The sequence below is a fragment of the Chiloscyllium plagiosum genome, chromosome 6 (assembly GCF_004010195.1).
Source record: "Chiloscyllium plagiosum isolate BGI_BamShark_2017 chromosome 6, ASM401019v2, whole genome shotgun sequence".
NCBI lineage: Eukaryota > Metazoa > Chordata > Chondrichthyes > Orectolobiformes > Hemiscylliidae > Chiloscyllium > Chiloscyllium plagiosum.
In genome coordinates, this window is record NC_057715.1 from 58,614,600 (window position 1) to 58,633,003 (window position 18,404).

At 39.0% G+C, this 18,404-nt stretch overlaps 1 protein-coding gene across 1 annotated transcript in view; it reads left to right on the top strand.

Moving 5' to 3' along the window:
* LOC122550618 (prolylcarboxypeptidase (angiotensinase C)) overlaps window positions 1-18,404 on the top strand; it is a 51,297-nt gene that overhangs the window by 26,692 nt on the left and 6,201 nt on the right. The window contains exons 3-6 of the mRNA XM_043691650.1: window positions 3,258-3,359; window positions 7,195-7,376; window positions 9,024-9,181; window positions 16,185-16,354. Of these exons, the coding sequence (XP_043547585.1) occupies window positions 3,258-3,359; window positions 7,195-7,376; window positions 9,024-9,181; window positions 16,185-16,354 (612 nt within the window). The remainder of the gene's footprint in view (window positions 1-3,257; window positions 3,360-7,194; window positions 7,377-9,023; window positions 9,182-16,184; window positions 16,355-18,404) is intronic.

The window sequence follows — 18,404 nt, forward strand, 5'->3', positions numbered from 1 at the left end:
CATCTTTGAGAGAAGCTAAAATTTCCTTAATTCTTAAGAAGGGGAAAGTTCCTGAGGATTGTGCCTCACACAGGCCCTTTTCTCTATTAAATTCAGATTTCAAGATTCTGTCCAAGATCCTGGTGCTGAGATTGGAAAGGGTATTGCCCCATTTTATTAAAGAGGACCATACAGGCTTTATAAGGGGTCGTAAGTCCTCTAATAATATTAGAAGGTTGCTGAATATGTTCCAAGTTTGTCAGCAACAATCGATTCAGGGGTTGGTGATTTCCTTAGATGCAGAGAAAGCATTTGACCGGGTGGAATAGCTGTATCTTTTTTATGTCTTAGAACAGTTTGGGTTGGGTGGAGTCTTTGCCAGGTGGGTGGAGGATTTATATCGCCACCTTCTGGCCGCGGTCATCACCAATGGGGTGAAGTCTGGGAATTTTAGGGGGTAATCGGCAAGGCTGCCCCCTCTCACTGTTGTTGTTTATGTTAGTGATAGAGCCGCTGGCAGAGGCCATTCGTCAGAACGTCCACATAATCGCTCTGGAAGTGGGATCGAGGGTACACAAGATTACACTGTACGCGGATGATGTCCTTCTGTTTTTATCGAACCCGATGACCTCTGTACCCCATTTGATACAATGTATCAATTCATTTAGGGCTATTTCAGGATATAAAATTAACTTTGCAAAATCGGAGGCTATGCCTTTGGGGAACCTTAAGGATGTGCCAGAAGTTGAAGGTGGCTCTAAGTTCCCTTTTAAGTGGTCACGGGCAGGGTCCCGGTACCTAGGCATTTTTATTACCCCCAAGTTTGATCTGTTATTTCGGACTAACTTTGCTCACTTGCTCGACAATATTAGGCGAGATTTCCAGAGATGGGAGGCTCTTCCAATTTCATGACTGGGCCAAATATCTCCCATTAAGTTGAATGTTCTTCCTCGCTTGCTTTATCCCATGCGTATGCTCCCTATAATGTTTCCCAGGTCAACGCTTTGGTTCGTCTGGCATTGTGGGCAGCCCCTCATCAAACTTACTAAATTGCAGTTGCCTCAAGGAGTGGGAGGAGTTGATTTCCCAGACATCAGGAGGTATCAATTGAGTTCCCTGCTGTCCTTTGTCTGCGATTAGGTAGGTAACGATCCAAACTCAATATGGCTGGATAGCGAGGCCTCCCAAGCAAAGTTCCCTCTTATTAACCTGTTGTTCATGGATAAGATGAGGACAGTTATGGACCATTGCCAGAACCTCATTGTCATTAGTACAGTCAAGGCATGGAGGGCGATGCATCAGAGTGAGGGTTGTTTATCCAAGACTTCGGCACTTACACCTATAGTTGGCATGCCAGAGTTCCGACCAGGGATGATGGACTCGGGGTTCAAACTATGGGCAGCGAGAGGAGTTTCTAGTTTGGGAGATTTGTTTGAGGGGGAGGGTGTGAGGTCTTTTGAGCAACTGAGCTGCAAATACGGGTTACGCAGCAGAGACCTTTTCCGTTTTTTTTCAGGTTAGGGATTTCATCCAGAAGAAGACTACATTTCTCACTAAGCCCTATAAGTCCGATACAGAGAGGTTGTTGCTACGTTCCACAAAGACCCTTCGGTTAGTGCCCTCTATCGCCTGCTGGGTGGCAGGGCCTGGCAGGATATTAACCGGGTATGTGAGGTCTGGGAGCAAGGAGTGGAGCTAGGAAAGCTGGGAGTAGAGATCGCTTCTGAAACATGGGAGAACATATGGGAGAATACTTGAAAGATCTCAATCTGTAATAGGATATGCGCTACACTGTTAAAAGTTCTGCACAGGGCTCATCTGGCACCAGACCGTCTGGCGAAGTTTAAAAAAGGAGCATCTTCACTGTGCCCCAAATGTAAAATAAGTGTAGGTACTCTTACCCATTGCTTCTGGACATGCCACAGGCTCCGTGCTTATTGGAGCGCTGTGGCGGGAGAGATAGGGAGGGTATTGAGGACTGAAGTCAAAGTAGACCCAATATCTCTCCTCTTAGGTCTACCGAATTTACCATCTTTAGACAGACATGGGAAGAAACTATTTAATATTCTTGCATACTGTGAATTGGGTGTCTGAGGACCCGCCGGGCTTGCTGGGATGGCAGAAGTTAATTATGGAGCACATTCCCTTGGACGTTTTTACAAACATGGTGCACCACACAACAGACCATTTTTATAAGACGTGGCAGCTCTACTTGAGTTATTTGGATATATATATTTGTCAGTTATCTTAACTAGAGTGTTTGTTTAACCAGGATGGTTAGATTTGTTAAGCCCTGGGCCCTGGAGGGGGCCTCCAGAGTTAATACGGGTGTATATACAATGCTCCCATTCCTTTGTTTGGGAGCTTTACACCGAGCATAGCTGTTTTGTATTTTGTGGGGTTTTTTTTGGTTTCTTTTTTTGGTGTTGCTTTGCACAGTGTTTGGATTTGTTTTGTATTATAGGGTAGTTTAGTAGTTAGTAGACAGTAATCATATTGTAATTTGTGTTTTTTTTCTTTTTATTATACTGATATTTGTTATTGATTGTATTTTCAATAATTTTATATGTTTGTAAAGTTAAAAAAAATGCTAATAAATATATTTACAAAAAAAACTCAAACAGGTTAATTAATCATTGATCACCTTGCCGTTGGAGAATTTTGCTTTGGTAAATTAATTTCTGCATTTACCGATTTCAAACAATGATATGTTTTCAAGCTTAATTTGTATTTGAAGCGCTTAAGGAAACTTTCTTTCCTTCACTCCCTTTTTTGTTCATGTTTTATTTTTATTCTTTTCTCTTTATTTCTTTTTCTTCTTTTGTTCACTCCTGCCTTCTGTCTTTTATTTAAAGCATTTTCTTAGTGCTGGCATCAGTTTCTTTCTCTGTTCTTCTGGCTTGTTAGTTAAGTGTGTTTGTTCTGTCTTTGCTGCTCGCCGTGGCTAAAGTTTTCACCAAGAAAAAGGACATTACCTGGGCAAGTTCTGGTTCAAGCACATAGCATTCTTCAAAGCATCAGGGTTTTGGATGGTGACGTTTATGTTCTTCTCCTCTCAAAATTTACCTCCTCTCAAAAGTAAGTGAATGATGGTAAATCTCAATCCTATATGTAAATTGAAATACTGAGGGCCATTATTAAGGTAGATGGTTAAATTTGATGTTTTTACTTTGAGTTATCCTTCTTAGCTTTATCTGGCTTGGTTTCAACCTTTGTACATTTTGCTTTATTTGTTTCTAATCAATGTTGAAATCATAGCTTTTGTGCATTTTTTCTAGGGTTTTATGTGGGAAGTTTCAAAGGAACTGGAAGCCTTGTTGGTGTTTGCCGAACATCGGTATTATGGAGAGTCTTTGCCTTTTGGGAACAAATCGTTCAGCGTAAGTTTGGAAAAATATATGTTACAAACTTAACATTTTTTCAGATTTATTTCAGAGGAAAATGTTTTGGTCTCTATTACTGTGTTACCATTGTCTTCAGTTTCTTCTGCAATTAAATGAATGATGATAAATCTTTGTCTTATATGGACATTGAAATTCTGAAGACCATTTCTAAGGTCCTGGCTTCTGAAGTCTGCAATCACAATTGTTGCAATCCACATAGAGACTGTTATCGTCTAAAGATAAATTTGAAATCCCAGTTATTTACTAGACTGAAGTCACAAGGTTTTATAGTTTAAAGAAAAGAATTTTAGTCGTCAAGAATCAAGCAAAATTCTAAGGTAACTGTTTACAATTTACATCAAAAAACATAAATAAACATGATCATGTATGCTTCAGACTAAAACTCTCAACAGAAATTTTTCTGTTGACACATTTTTCTTGTGACATCCCCCAGAAAGTCTTTAGCTATTTATCATGTTCATTAAAGCTATCCACTTTTTCAGACTAACTCCAGTTTTTTTTACCTCTGCTCCCTTGAACAGTCCAGGATTTTTCAGCTTTGAAGTCTGAACTTCATTCTCAATTTCTGCTTGGTGAATTTAACAGAAATCTAGAAATATTCTGGTTTAACTCTTCTTCTGTTCACAGTTCTTAGTAAATAATTTTCCTCTGCCTTTTGAACTCGGGGCTAACACACAAACTTGGTTGCTTTCAGATCCAAGTCCAAAGTCTTTTGGCTTCTCCATGATGAACTGCTTGTGTCTGTGAACAAAACACAAATAAACCTACAGCAAAGAGCAGTTCCATGCAATAAAGCTACCTGAAAATGTGGCATACCTGGGATATTCCAATCAGAAGTTTGCAGTAATTAACCCTTCGCTCCAAAACCAAATCTTTTAAATCCAACGTGTGGATATATAGTTTATATGTGTAATGAAGTCAGCAAACCTCTCTTCCAGATTTTCTGTTTCCACATAGAAGCTTCCATATTTACAAACAGCTTTTAGATCTTCATTTGGGATCTAGAGTATATAAATTAAATATTTTATTGGTGTAGACCTCCTGGCTATACCACACGCTCAATGTTGGGTCATCAATTGTTTTTCCTTTCTCATTCTGAGTTTAGGATAACCAAATACCTTGAACCCTAGTACTTTTGTGGTGTTCTGGCAATTTCTAAAGTTCACCATTTTAATTACCTTGTCATCACAACACTTGAAATTACTTGTAAAATAGTATACAAACCATGATACCAGATTTTAATGACATAATTGTGTATTTATAATTCAGTTGGCTCTTTACAGGGTACATAAAGTCCAAGTTACTTCTTACATCAGCATCTGTGTTTTTGTTTTTTTTCAAATTAACAAAATAGATGAACTAGAGAATAAGAAGATATTTACAATTAGGCAGGGAATGGTTGAGTAGTTAGAATTGATGCCTGGCCATTTAAAATGAAAAAGTATGTGGAAGTTAGAAAAATGCTTATTCAGTTTCTAAATGTGAATACACTGTAAAATTTAGCTGTGATCTGTGCCTCTTGCACCTGGCTCTGTAATCGGTCTTTGTGCTCTGAAAGGAAGGATGCAGCAATTCCAAAATAGTTTGTCAGGAATAATTGAAAGCCAATTTAGGTGGATGAAAAGGAACAAAGAAGGCATTTCTATGGTGGGTAATGGCCTGTTTATGGTGACAAATGGGAGTTGAATGTACAGAAACTACAGTTCCTACGACTGCTATAAACCTGAATTGATGATGTTTGGATTGATTTGGTAAAACCGCCAGAGGTGGGATGTAGAGCAAAGCAGGTTTCACTGCCAAATTCCCACAGCCTTAAAAAGATTTTCTGATTTCTCCTTCTACTCTCAAGGCAATAAATTTTAAATACCACAGAAGTGAATTAATTGGGAGGGAATGTGAAAGAGAGTAGGTTTGTATGGGAAAAGGGAATCTATGCAGCCATGCAATTGAACAAATATTTGATCTTTTTGATTTTGAAACTTCATATTGATTGGAAATGTAGACAAAATGAGAGAAGAACACTATGCAAGAAAAGACTGGATATGGGGAGCCATGAGTATTCCTTGTACTTTTTAAACTTATTTTGAAGTGTGAATGGGACAGTGTTTGAAACAATAGGCAGTAAATACTAATTTGGGTTGGAGCTCTTCGTCCTCAGATGAGTGACGTATACAGCTAGTAAAGTGAATTCCTAAATCACAACTTGGCAAAATAGTTTGGAAGGAGAAAGCATTTTCTTGTCAATTCTTGAGTATTTAGTAGCTATATTGTGAAATAGCTATGCATAACACAGTTATCCTGTACTGTTTATAATATTCATGCATTATTGTTATGCTCTATCTTGGCTAGTGATGCATGTACTGTTGTAGCCCTGAGACCAATGCCATTGGTATGTCATAAAGAAGACAAAAGTCACCGTGAATTTCAAATCACTTGCAATAAATGGCACTGAACTCTTTATGCTGAATTTGAGCTTTTTTCCCAAAATATCTGATGTTTTATGTAATACATATGTCAAAGCATAATTGAGAGCTAATTTTGTGTTAATTCACTGATTTTTTACTTCATACTGTTTAACTATTTAAAAACTAACTTTATATGTAGGTGTATTTTGAAATATTTAGAAGTTATGAGGGAATGTGTAGGGATCAGTGCTGGGGCCACTGTTGTTTGTGATATACATAAATGATCTGGAAAAGGGCACTGGTGATATAATCAGCATGTTTGCAGATGACACGAAGATTGGTGGAGCAGCAGATAGCATAGGGGACTGTCAAAGAATACAGGAGAATATAGATAGACTGGAGAGTTGGGCGGAGAAGTGGCAGATGGATTTCAATCCAGGCAAATGTGAGGTGATGTATTTTTCAAAGTCTAATTCTAGAGCAAATATACGTAAACAGAAGAGTCTTGGGAACAGTTGATGAGCAGAGAGGTCTGGGGGTTCAGATCCATTGTACCCTGAAGGTTGCTGCACAGGTGGATAGAGTGGTCAAGAAAGCATATGGTATGCTTGCCTGCTTTGGATGGGTGTTGAGTATAAGATCTGGCAGGTCATATTAAAATTGTACATGCGTTGGTTCGGCCGCATTTAGAATACTGTGTACAGTTCTGGTCGCCACATTACCAAAATGATGTGAACGCTTTGGAGAGGGTGCAGAGAAGGTTTACGAGGATGTTGCCTGGTATGGAAGGTGCTAGCTATGAAGAGAGGTTGAGTAGGTTAGGATTGTTTTCATTAGAAAAAAGGAGATTGAGGGGGACCTGATTGAGGTCTACAAAATCATGAAGGATATAGACAGGGTAGATAGAGATAAGCTTTTTCCCAGGGTGAAGGATTCAATAACAAGAGGTCACGCTTTCAAGATGAGAGGTGAAAAGTTTAAGGGGGATACATGCAGGCAAGTACTTTACACAGAGGGTGGTAGGTGCCTGGAACGTGTTACCAGCAGAGGTGCTGGAGGCAGGCACGGTAGATTCATTTAAGGTGCGTCTGGACAGATGCATGAGTAGGTGGGGAGCCCAGGGGTACAGGTGCTTAGGGATTGGGTGACAGGTTTAGACAGTGGATTTGGATCGGCTCACGCTTCGTGGGCCGAAGGGCCTGTTCCTGGGCTGTAAATTTTCTTTGTTCTTTGTTCAATGTCTTCAAAACAGAAAGGGCTGGTGAAACTCAGTAGGTCTGGCATCATGTGTAGAGAGAAAAACAGAATTAACATTTCTAGTCCAATGACTCTTCTTTGGAACTAAGCTGCCATGTTCCTTTTCAGTTGTGATATGGAATTACATTTTATGAATGCTTCTCTTCTAGAATCTCAAGAACTTGAATTACTTCACTTCTGAGCAAGCTTTAGCCGATTTTGCAGTTCTCATTCGGAATCTGAAACAGACCATCCCTGGAGCTCTGTCTAGTCCTGTTATTGCTATAGGTGGCTCCTATGGAGGAATGTTAGCAGCCTGGTTTAGGATGAAGTATCCAAATATTGTTGTTGGGTGAGTAATGATTTGGGAGGGTAAGGGAAAATATCTGCAGGAAGCAAATCTGTCTTTGTTTAATTTAATATACCACAGAAACTTGAACTGTTTTTGAATGTGCAATATTTGAAGAAAAACACATGACTTCTAGTTTGCATTCAGTTTGATCTTTAAGTTTTCTATTGTTTAGAAGTTTTGTTTTTGAAGTAATGAATCTATGTAATATAGTATGATTCAATGGCAGATAATAGAAGTTAAAATATTATAAATTGTCTATATATAGACACGAGTATCTCAGCTCTGTCAAAATAAAAGCGTTTACTTAAATAAAATTTGCGTTTAGATTCTAATCAATATTGCCTGAATGCTCCCATCTGGATTAAAATAAAAGTGATAGAAGTTAACAAAAAATTTACAGGAAGACATTTACAATAATATATAAGAGTAAGTGGTAAAAACATTAATTTTGAGTTCTGAAGCAGTTTAGATATATTAGGACAGTTCGGAAGGAAAGTGGTGAGGATGACACAGAGACTGCAGAGCAATATAGGCAAGTTAAGTGAATGGACAAAAAATTGGCAAATGGAATATAATGCAGGAAAATGTGAGGTTATGCACTATGGCTGGAAAATGGAGGAACTAAATATTACTCAAAGGAAGAAAGACAGCAGAATGTTATGGAACAGAGGGATTTGTGAGTCACTGTCCACAAATCACAAAAAGCTTGTATCCAAGTTCAGTGGGTATTAGGGAAGGCAAATAGAATGATGGCCTTTAATTCAAAAGAAATGGAGTATAAAAGTTGGGAGGTTTTGTTAAAATGATACAAGGCACTAGACAGACCACAGTTGGAACAGTTTTGGGATCCTTATCTAAGTAAAGGTACACCAGCATTGGAGGCATTCCAGCGAAGGTTCACTAGACTTGTGGGGAAAAAACAGGAGGAGTGGAATTGAGGATTATCACATCAACCGTGATGTCATTGAATGCTGGAGCAGACTTGATTGGCCGAATGGTCTATTTCTGCTCCTACAGCAGTTACACTTCCTTTTATCATAATCTTCCTTTTAAAAATAAACTCTTCTTTTTCAAATATTTCTTTAGTTTGTTTTAAATGTTGTAATTAACTTATATCTGTTCATAATTTCTTGTGGTTACTTGTATAAATACAACTTTGTATCAGAATGATTAAACACTGCACAATACTTATGTAAATAATCAAACCCAAATTACAATAAAAGTGTGATGTTGTATCCACCTAGGTACTTGCATATGTAATCCGAATTAAAAATATGAAATCTTATCAGTACTATTGAAATCTAATCCATCTGGATGTTTTCCATCATATTTTAAGTATTAGTGCATATGCATGTAAGGACATGTATTGTAATTCTGTTTAATATTTTTGCTGTGAAATCTAGGAAGGAACAATTGATTATTTGTGTTACTAGTTTATCCTTAAGATTTTGTTGTATGAACTTTTCTCTCTATTAGTAAACATGATCACTTGGAATTTATTTCCTATCGTTTTAATGCCAATATTAAATAGACAGCTGACTATTTTTGTTAAACAAGTTGGCAATACGCACCTTAATCATTATTGAGTATTATGATCCACTAATAAGTGCAGAACAGAATTCTAAGCCATTTGTGTTTGTGTTGTAGAGCTCTTGCTGCTTCTGCTCCAATATGGTTGTTTGAGAATTTGTCACCATGTGAAGGCTTTTATAATATTGTGACCAATGACTTCTTGAAGAGTGGGAAAGGCTGCTCTGAAAGCATCAAGAATTCTTGGGATGCAATTAATAAACTGTCGTCCACAGGTAATCAAGCCCTGACTGGGTTTTGATTGTTATTGTAGTTTTCATTGTTCGTTGAGAGATTTCCCATCTGGTTAAAATCTTAAATAGTTCTTCTTCATTTTGAACATTCTTTTTTCTAGTTCTAAGAAAGAGGAGCATAATAATTTTTGCATTACATTGGCCTTCGCAACGTCACTACATATCCATATGGCACACATTATAAAATACTGTGCAACAGAAGAATTCCCTGTGCTGCACAATGCATGCCACTGGTGTTAGAGAAAACTCTTCTGTCCATATGCTTACCCTGCAAAAATACTCTATTAACAGTTGTAAATTTAATGTGAAAGCATTATTCATTGGCATTTTAGTACCTTGTTGAGTTTTTTCAAAGGATCTGGATCAGTCTAATTACTGACCAATGGCTGTACTGCTTTCAATATATTTATTTATTTCCTTAAGCAAGTGCACTTTATAACTGAAGCATAACCTTCATGCTTATGTATTCCTTTTTTTTCTTCATTAAGGTGATGAGGGCATCACTGGGTAGGTCACCGTTTATTGTCCATCTATGGGGGGCAATTAAGAGTCAACTACATTGCTATGGGTCTAGAGTCATGTGTAGTCCAGACCAGGTAACAATTGCAGTTTCCTTCTCTAAAGGACATTAGTGAAACAGATGGGGTTGTCAAACAATCAATAATGGATTCATAGTCAGTGTGAGACTTTAAATTCCAGATTTTCTTTAATTGAATTCAAATTTCACCATCTGGGCGGCACGGTGGCTAGCACTGCTGCCTCACAGCACCAGAGACCCGGGTTCAATTCCCGTCTTAGGCAACTGTCTGTGTGGAGTTTGCACGTTCTCCCCGTGTCTGCGTGGGTTTCCTCCAGGTGCTCCGGTTTCCTCCCACAGTCCAAAAATGTGCAGGTTAGGTGAATTGGCCATGCTAAATTCCCGTAGTGTTAGGTGAAAGGGTAAATGTAGGGGAATGGGTCTGGGTGGGTTGCTCTTCGGAGGGTCGGTGTGGACTTGTTGGGCCGCCGGGCCTGTTTCCACACTGTAAGTAATCTAATCTAATCTAATCTAATCTGCCGTAGTTGAATTCAAATATGTGTTGTCTCAGACTGCTACAGTACTAAGACCTTAAATTTAAAATCTCCCGCTGTTATTGCACCGTCAAAGCAGTCAGGTGACCTTTGGCAGCTTTATATTCTAGCGTGATCTTCTTGTGCAAAATGTAAGTTCACTAGGGTATATTTTCTTCCAAAAAGCTCCGTTTCATCACTGTTGAAACCTGTTTTACTAAGTAACCAAATAGACATAGAATTCATCAGCCACTTCTGTTTCACATGAATTGCCTCACTAAATATTCTAGTCTTGTGCAGATAGGCACACTTCTTGAAATGGTTAAACTCTCCGTGATTAGCATTGAGGTTTTATAAATTCACCTTGCACATTACGTAAGGACTCCAAAGCCTTTTGGCTTTGTCTTGGATGGCTATCAAATTTTAAGAGGCAACTGTACTGATTTTGATCATCAAGCAAAAAGCCATATGTTTTTCCATATTCTTTGCTTCTGCAGGCCCAATTTGCCTTGTCAGCACTTAAGTTACAGTGCTTTGCACACTTTGTATGAACTTTGTCAGCAAATACAACAAATTTTTCTCACTGTTGTAGAGCATTTCTCCAGCAATATTGACTTTAAATGTTTTCAAATATCCAAGTTCACTCCCTTGCTAAAGCAGGCTCACTTCTGCCTCTGCTGGGCATTTGCATTTTCAAAAGGGATTATGGCACAATTTTGGAGAAAGGGACTTAGAAAATGATTCTTCTACCTTGTTTTCTCATTGACCTTATAATGGCTTTTTTGCCTTGCCAGTTTTAATAGCTTTAAGAAGACGTTTGTGCCTCATCTGCAGACAGGTACAATGCTGTGCAGTACAGTATTTTTCTCTCAAACCAGCAGTGAGACAAGCAAAGCAATATTTTAGAAGAAACAGCTCATAATCAAAATCTGCTTCAGTGATGAAAGATGAGACAAGGAGCACATTTCTTGTTTCAGAGAGTGCTTTTTTGTAAAAAAAGCAAAGTTTAGGGTACTGTGCAGGTGCAATAACAAACTCTTTTAAAAACATAATTCTGGTTCTTTTGCTGCTGGCCAGAAACTCCTGTTTTCTTTAAAAAAAGACAAAAATTTAAAATAGTTCCTCAACTGTAGAAACAGCCAAGAATTTCATTCCTGAACTATAACTGTAAATATAGAAGAAAACAATTACAAAAAAACACGTTTAATTCAGTACCTCTACATATAGCAAAGATCTGTTTGAAAATGTAAATTCTTTGACTACAGGATGCAGAGACATTGGCACCAAATCAATCATGATGTTTGATATTGCCAAAGCAGTCATGAGGCCTGCCAGATATTACTGTTGTGTGCGATGACTTTCATTGTGTGTAATCAGGTAGTGAAAGATTGAACCGAATGTTAAAACTTGGAACAGAACTTTAACCAGAACAATTAAAAATAATGACAAAACCATGTTTAACGAGGCAACTTTAAACAAGAAATTACTGTATTGAAAAGAATTTGGATAAAGTTCAGCTGCTGATTGCTGGGATAAAAGATATGAAAGCTGAGCATATTTGTGTTTAGAAGAATGTGAGGTGTTCATATTAAAATATATAAGATTCTGAGGGCTCAATGGGGTAGATATTTCCCCTCATGGAGACATCTAAATTTAGAGGTCAGATTCGAAAGAATGAGTATTGTATTTGTATGGAGATGAGAAGGAATTCCTTCTCTCAAAGGACTTTTGGAGTTCACTTCCCCAGAGAACAGTACAAGCTGGTTATTAAATATATTCAAGGGTCAGTTAGATAGATTTGATTGACAAGGGAGTCAAGGATTATGAGGTAAACAGAAAAGTGGAGTTAAGGCCACAGTCTTAAACCATCACAATCCTGCTGTATTGTGGAACAGGCTATGGTACCAAATGATCACTCTGGTTTCTATTTCTTTTGCACACAGAAATCGCAGAACAGACTTTGAATCTGTTTAATTTGTTGCACAGGACTTCCTCATCTAACACTCTTCACGGCAAGTTCCTGATAGATAAATAGCACTCCCAAGTTAAAACCTTTTCCACTGGAGTCTCCTGTCTCCTTTGATGACAGGATGGATCACCATGGTCTTTAAGGGTAGCCAACACAAGTGGCGGATATGCAAGAGCAGGAAAGCTTTTCACACAGCATGGAATGACAGATGGAATTTCTAAGAGATTTTCAAGTTATGGGGTTCAGGCTACTGAGGGAGGTTTTGGGATCTGGCACCGTTGAGAAATTCCATTCGAGTCATTGGCAGATTAGGCAGGAGAATTTTGTACTTTACATTGAGGGCTGACTTAAGATTCTTAATGACGCCAGCCATGAGCTGGATGTCACCCAAAATAGGTATGTCATGACAGCTTGTCCAGTGACAATCAGCTTGCTCCACCACCATCTAGTATATCCTGACTTTGTGCACCTCCACAGTGACTGGCTTCTCCTCTAGCAGCCACTTGAACCTACACTAAATATCTGAGTGGTGGTTTCTAGAGTTAAGCTGCCATTCTTGGCTGGAGAGTGCTACTGCTGGAGGGCAGAGCTTAGTTGGTTCATGGTAAAAGACACAGCAATGAGGCAGAGAAACCTACAGATGGACTGTAACAGTTCAGGGAAACAACTCACCATCACCTCATCAGAGCAATTAGCCTTGCCAGTGACAGTCACATCTGATGAAAGAATAAAACATTTTATGTCATAATGGACGCCATATAGCTATTGGAAAAAATGAGTTGGCAGAGCATACCATCTAGAAGGACATTTTGAAAATGGAAAATCTAGCTGAGTGAAAAGGTACACCTACAAGACCACCCTCCCAAAGGGGATCACCTTGCACCACCGTAGGGACGCACTGTATTCTTCTGTCCCAGAAGTCAACAGATTTCAGTGGTATTTTGGTGACAAGTTCAGGAGGAAGAATCAAATGTAGTTAAAATAATTGGCACTATGACATAGTGGCCACTACAGCAATTTAAAACCAGCAGTCAAAATCCCTTGACTTTAGTTTCTATCTCTTGCCAGTTTGCTGACCAGGCCTCCTCACCACCAAGATGGGACTCCAGGTTGAGCACCTTGTATTTTAACTGCTTGACCTCCTTATGTATTCTGAGCCTTGCTAACATCCCACAGTGGCCTCCAGGAGAGGAAACATTAATGGTTTTTTCTCCAATTGGCTCATAATTAATGGAACAAGTCCCAGAATTGGTTGTACTCCAGCACAATAGATTGGTGGTTGGAGTACAATCCAGCTCAGCCATGTCATCAGCTAGAATGGGGCAACTAGAATATAGGATATATATATATCCAAGAAATGTAAAAACAGTTGATTCTGGAGTCTTATCCTTGAAATCTCAGATTAGGGAAAGCTGGAGTCAGGGTGGACACTTTTACAGACGTGCAACAAGTCTGAGGACCCAACCAGGGCATCAGATTCTCTACCATCATTTGGCAGTGTGGGGTACTGCAGTGACCCCTCACCTCAAAGCTGCAGGTGATATCCTTGCCTTCCTTCCCAGGATTATGTACTCATCAATGGAACCAATACTCATCAGCTTCAGCATCAATGGAGCCAAGCTGTTCAAGCCCTTTAAATAAATGTGTTTGCTGCATGCCTGTCTGGGATTGTACACACTTATGATGAATTGATGCTGGGATGACTCAGGTGGGCCCTTTTTACAATTCTTGAACTGCAACAAGCCCTATCTATGAACCTGGGGATGCTCTGTATACCTTGATGTTCCAATTTCCCTCTTTAGCATTATAGCCATAGAATTCAACAGCGGTTTCTGGTTCAGTGCAACTTCTCTTTAAGAAGGAAATACAGCTTTAAGAAAATCAGGCTAACTGCACCACGTGCTGTCAGTACACACTGCTCGATTAGTTGCTAACTATTTAAGTAAAAAGATCTAGTAAATGAGGATGTGGAAACCAAATTTGCAAGCCTACCTACCTCGCAACATTGATATGACAGTGTGAGCATGATGACTAAAGAAATTACTTAAGAACCAATTTCTATTCGCCGAGCTGGAAGTTTTTGTTGCAAACGTTTCGTCCCCTGGCTAGGCGACATCATCAGTGCTTGGGAGCCTCCTGCGAAGCGCTTCTTTGATGTTTCCTCCGGTGTTTTATAGTGGTCTGTCCCTGCCGCTTCCGGTTGTCAGTTTCAGCTGTCCGCTGTAGTGGTTGGTATATTGGGTCCAGGTCGACGTGCTTGTTGATGGAGTTTGTGGATGAATGCCATGCCTCTAGGAATTCCCTGGCTGTTCTCTGTCTGGCTTGCCCTATGATAGTAGTGTTGTCCCAGTCGAATTCATGTTGCTTGTTGTCTGCGTGTGTGGCTACTAAGGATAGCTGGTCGTGTCGTTTCGTGGCTAGTTGATGTTCATGTATGCGGATTGTTAGCTGTCTTCCTGTTTGTCCTATGTAGTGTTTTGTGCAGTCCTTGCATGGTATTTGCTCGCTGAACTGGTAGATTTGTTCTCAGACATTTTGTTACCATGCTAGATAACATTATCAGTGAGCCTCCGGTGAAGCGCCGGTGTTCTGCCCCGCTTGCTATTTATATGTCTTGGTCTGTTGTGGTGGGTGATATCATTTCCAGCTCTGTTTCTGAGAGGTTGGTAAATGGGATCCAAATTGCTATGTTTGTTAATGGATTTCCGGTTTGAATGCCAGGCATCTAGGAATTCCTGTGTGTGTCTTTGGTTAGCCAGTCCCAGGATGGATGTATTGTCCCAGTTGAACTGGTGCCCCTCTTTGTCTGTGTGTATGGATACGAGTGATAGTTGGTCATGACTTTTGGTGGCTAGTTTTCTGCCCATCAGTCCAATGTAATGCTTGTTGCAGTACTTGTAGAGTATTTTGTACATGATGCTCGTTCTGCTGGCTGTTGGTACGAGGTCCTTTTAAATTCATTCATGTTTCAGTGTAGTGGTAGGTTTGTGGGCTACTATGATGGCAATGGTAGCACATTTGAGCACATTACTTGCCCAGTTAAGTGACAGACTGAAAATGTAATAAATATAATTGAAAGCACATAAGTGTGTCCATTTAAAGTTAATTTACAAACTCACTGAATTTGATACCACAGTTTTAACAGTTGTCTGTAAGAATGGAGGTCTCTGTGTTGCTTAGATCAGATGTGTAAAGCTCAGAACCGGACATAACTCAGGTACAATAGTTCAGGCCACACTTCCTGAAATACTATTAACTGACTATTGTTAGCACTTGTTTTTAATTTTCCCAAACATCAAAATTAATTTTCCCTTCCCTCATAAATGTGGATGAATTGTGTAACCTACATTTCAGGTAAGGTATTCAGCATATTTTATTGGTCTCATGCTCTGGCTGTAGCCATTTTTAACTATTAACCTCATCATGGTACAGGTTCCATGCAAATGTGAAGGAACTGTTACAGGCAAATGACATGGTTGAATGAAGTTGTACATTTGCTGGACAGTTATTTGATTTGGAAACCTGTGTTGTATCAAAAGTTGGCTTTATCTGTAACACCTAAGGAAACAAAAGTAAATGGTAGAGGTGAGAACTAGTATAACATTTAACAAGAATTTAGATGAAAACTTGAAACACCATAGCAAACAAGACTATGGACCAAGTGCTAGGAAATAGGTTTGGGTAGGTAGGTACTTGATGACTAACGTGGATGCAATTGGAGAAAGGGTTTCTTTCTGTGCTGCAATATTCATTCCTCTATAATTACCTGATTGTTGAGCTTTTACTCCAGTTGAAACTTGCTCTGCAGTTGCCCACTTTCACTCATTGCATGAAATACTAAACTTTTATCTTGTTGGCTTTAAACCTGTCTGTTTAGGTTAGTTTATAATTTCTAAGCTGTAGCTATTGATATCCCTGCATTAACACAACATTTTTTGACTTTTTAAAATTGTTTTCCATTTTCAGCGGAAGGTTTAAATTTTCTTTCCCATACCTTCCATCTCTGTTCACCATTACAAGCTACGGATGTGACATTCTTCAAATCATGGCTCAGCAATACTTGGGTTAATCTGGCTATGGTGGACTACCCATACGAGGCCAATTTTTTACAGCCTCTTCCTGCTTGGCCTATTAAGGTAATTAATGTGTAATTTGTCAATGAGTACAAAAGGGGGATTGGAAAAGGGAGAAAGATTATTCATGGAAAGAAAGTTTAAACTCTGAAATCCAAGCTTTCTACTTGTGTTCTGCTCTGGTAAAGTTCTATCACAGTGTTTTGACCAAAATGATTTCATTAATATATGCACATCTGAGGACAGATAAGATTACAACTATCAAGGTGTTCTACTCTAGCTATCTGGGATAATTTCTATAATATTTACCATGAAAAGTAACTCTGTGTGTTTTGGAATTTATTTTGCATAAAAGGTTGTTTGAATATGTATTGCACTTTAACATGTATTGCATTAAAGAGTGGAGCAAATCAATTTTATGCACTTTAATTTTCACATTAATTTTATTCACAACTAACAAGCAATGCTGTTCTTTATATTTTATTAAAATTAATTGCAATAATACTAGGCATCAGACATACAAATTACATGCAGGAGTTATTAGAATATGATGGGTATTTTTGACAAGTAGCTATTAAAATAGAGAGACAATCAAAACATTGAGAAAGAATTGACAAGAATTTAATAGTGAAGGAAAATGTTAAGATGGTTGGTAAGGAGCAGAGAAATGGAATTAGCAATAAATCAAACTTATGGTGCAGTGAACTCAATGGTCATGTTCTGAGCTGAAATTTATTTGCTAGAGCTGCTTGGGAGGATTTAAACTCGTAAGGTGTGGGGGTGACCCAGGGAGATAGTGAGGAAACATTTCAGTCTGAGACTGGTACAGTTGAGACTAAGGTGAGTCAAACAGTCAGAGTAGGCAGGGACAAAGCAGAGAACAAGGTAGGATTGATAAATTAAACTGCATTTATTCAGTGCAAGAGGCCTAACAGGGAAGGCAGATGAACTCAGGGCATGGTTAGGAACATGGGACTGGGATATCATAACAATTACAGAAACATGGCTCAGGGATGGACAGGACTGGCAGCTTAATGTTCTAGAATACAAATGCTACAGGAAGTATAGAAAGAGAGGCAAGAGAGGAGGGGGATTGGTGTTTTTGATAAGGGATAGCAATGCAGCTGTGCTGAGGGAGGATATTCCCGGAAATACATCCAGGGAAGTTATTTGGGTGGAACTGAGAAATAAGAAAGGGATGATCTCCTAATTAGGATTGTATTACAGACCCCCTAATAGTCAGAGGGAAATTGAGAAACAAACTTGTAAGGAGATCTCAGCTATCTGTAAGAATAATAGGGTGGTTATGGTAAGGGCTTTTAACTTTCCAGACATAGACTGGGACTGCCATAGTGTTAAGGGTTTAAATGGAGAGGAATTTGTGAAGTGTGTACAAGACAATTTTCTGATTCAGTATGTGTATATACCTACTAGAGAAGGTGCAAAACCTGACCTACTTTTGGGAAATAAGGCAGGACAGGTGATTAAGGTGTCAGTTGCTTAGCACTTTGGGGCCAGCGACCATAATTCTGTTAGTTTTAAAATAGTGATGGAAAAGGATAGACCAGATCTAAAAGTTGAAGTTCTAAATTGGAGGAAGGCCAAGTTTGATGGTATTAGGCAAGAACTTTCAAAAGCTGATTGGGCGCAGATGTTCACAGGTAAAGGGACGGCTGGAAAATGGGAAGCCTTCAGAAATGAGATAACGAGAGTCCACAGGAAGTATATTCCTGTTAGGATAAAAGGAAAGGCTGGGAGGTATAGGGAATGCTGGATGACTAAAGAAATTGAGGGTTTGGTTAAGAAAAAGAAGGAAGCATATGTTAGATATATGTTAGGATAGATCGAGTGAATCCTTAGAGTATAAAGATAGTAGGAGTATACTTAAGGGAGAAATCAGGAGGGCAAAAAGGAGACATGAGATAGTTTTGGCATATAGAGTTAAGGAGAATCCGTAGGGATTTTCAAATACATTAAGGACAAAAGGGTAACTAGTGAGAGAATAGGGCCCCTCAAAGATCAGCAAGGCGACCTTTGTGTGGAGCTGCAGGAGATGGGGCAGATACTAAATGAGTGTTTTGCATGAGAAAAGGATATGGAAGATGTAGAATGT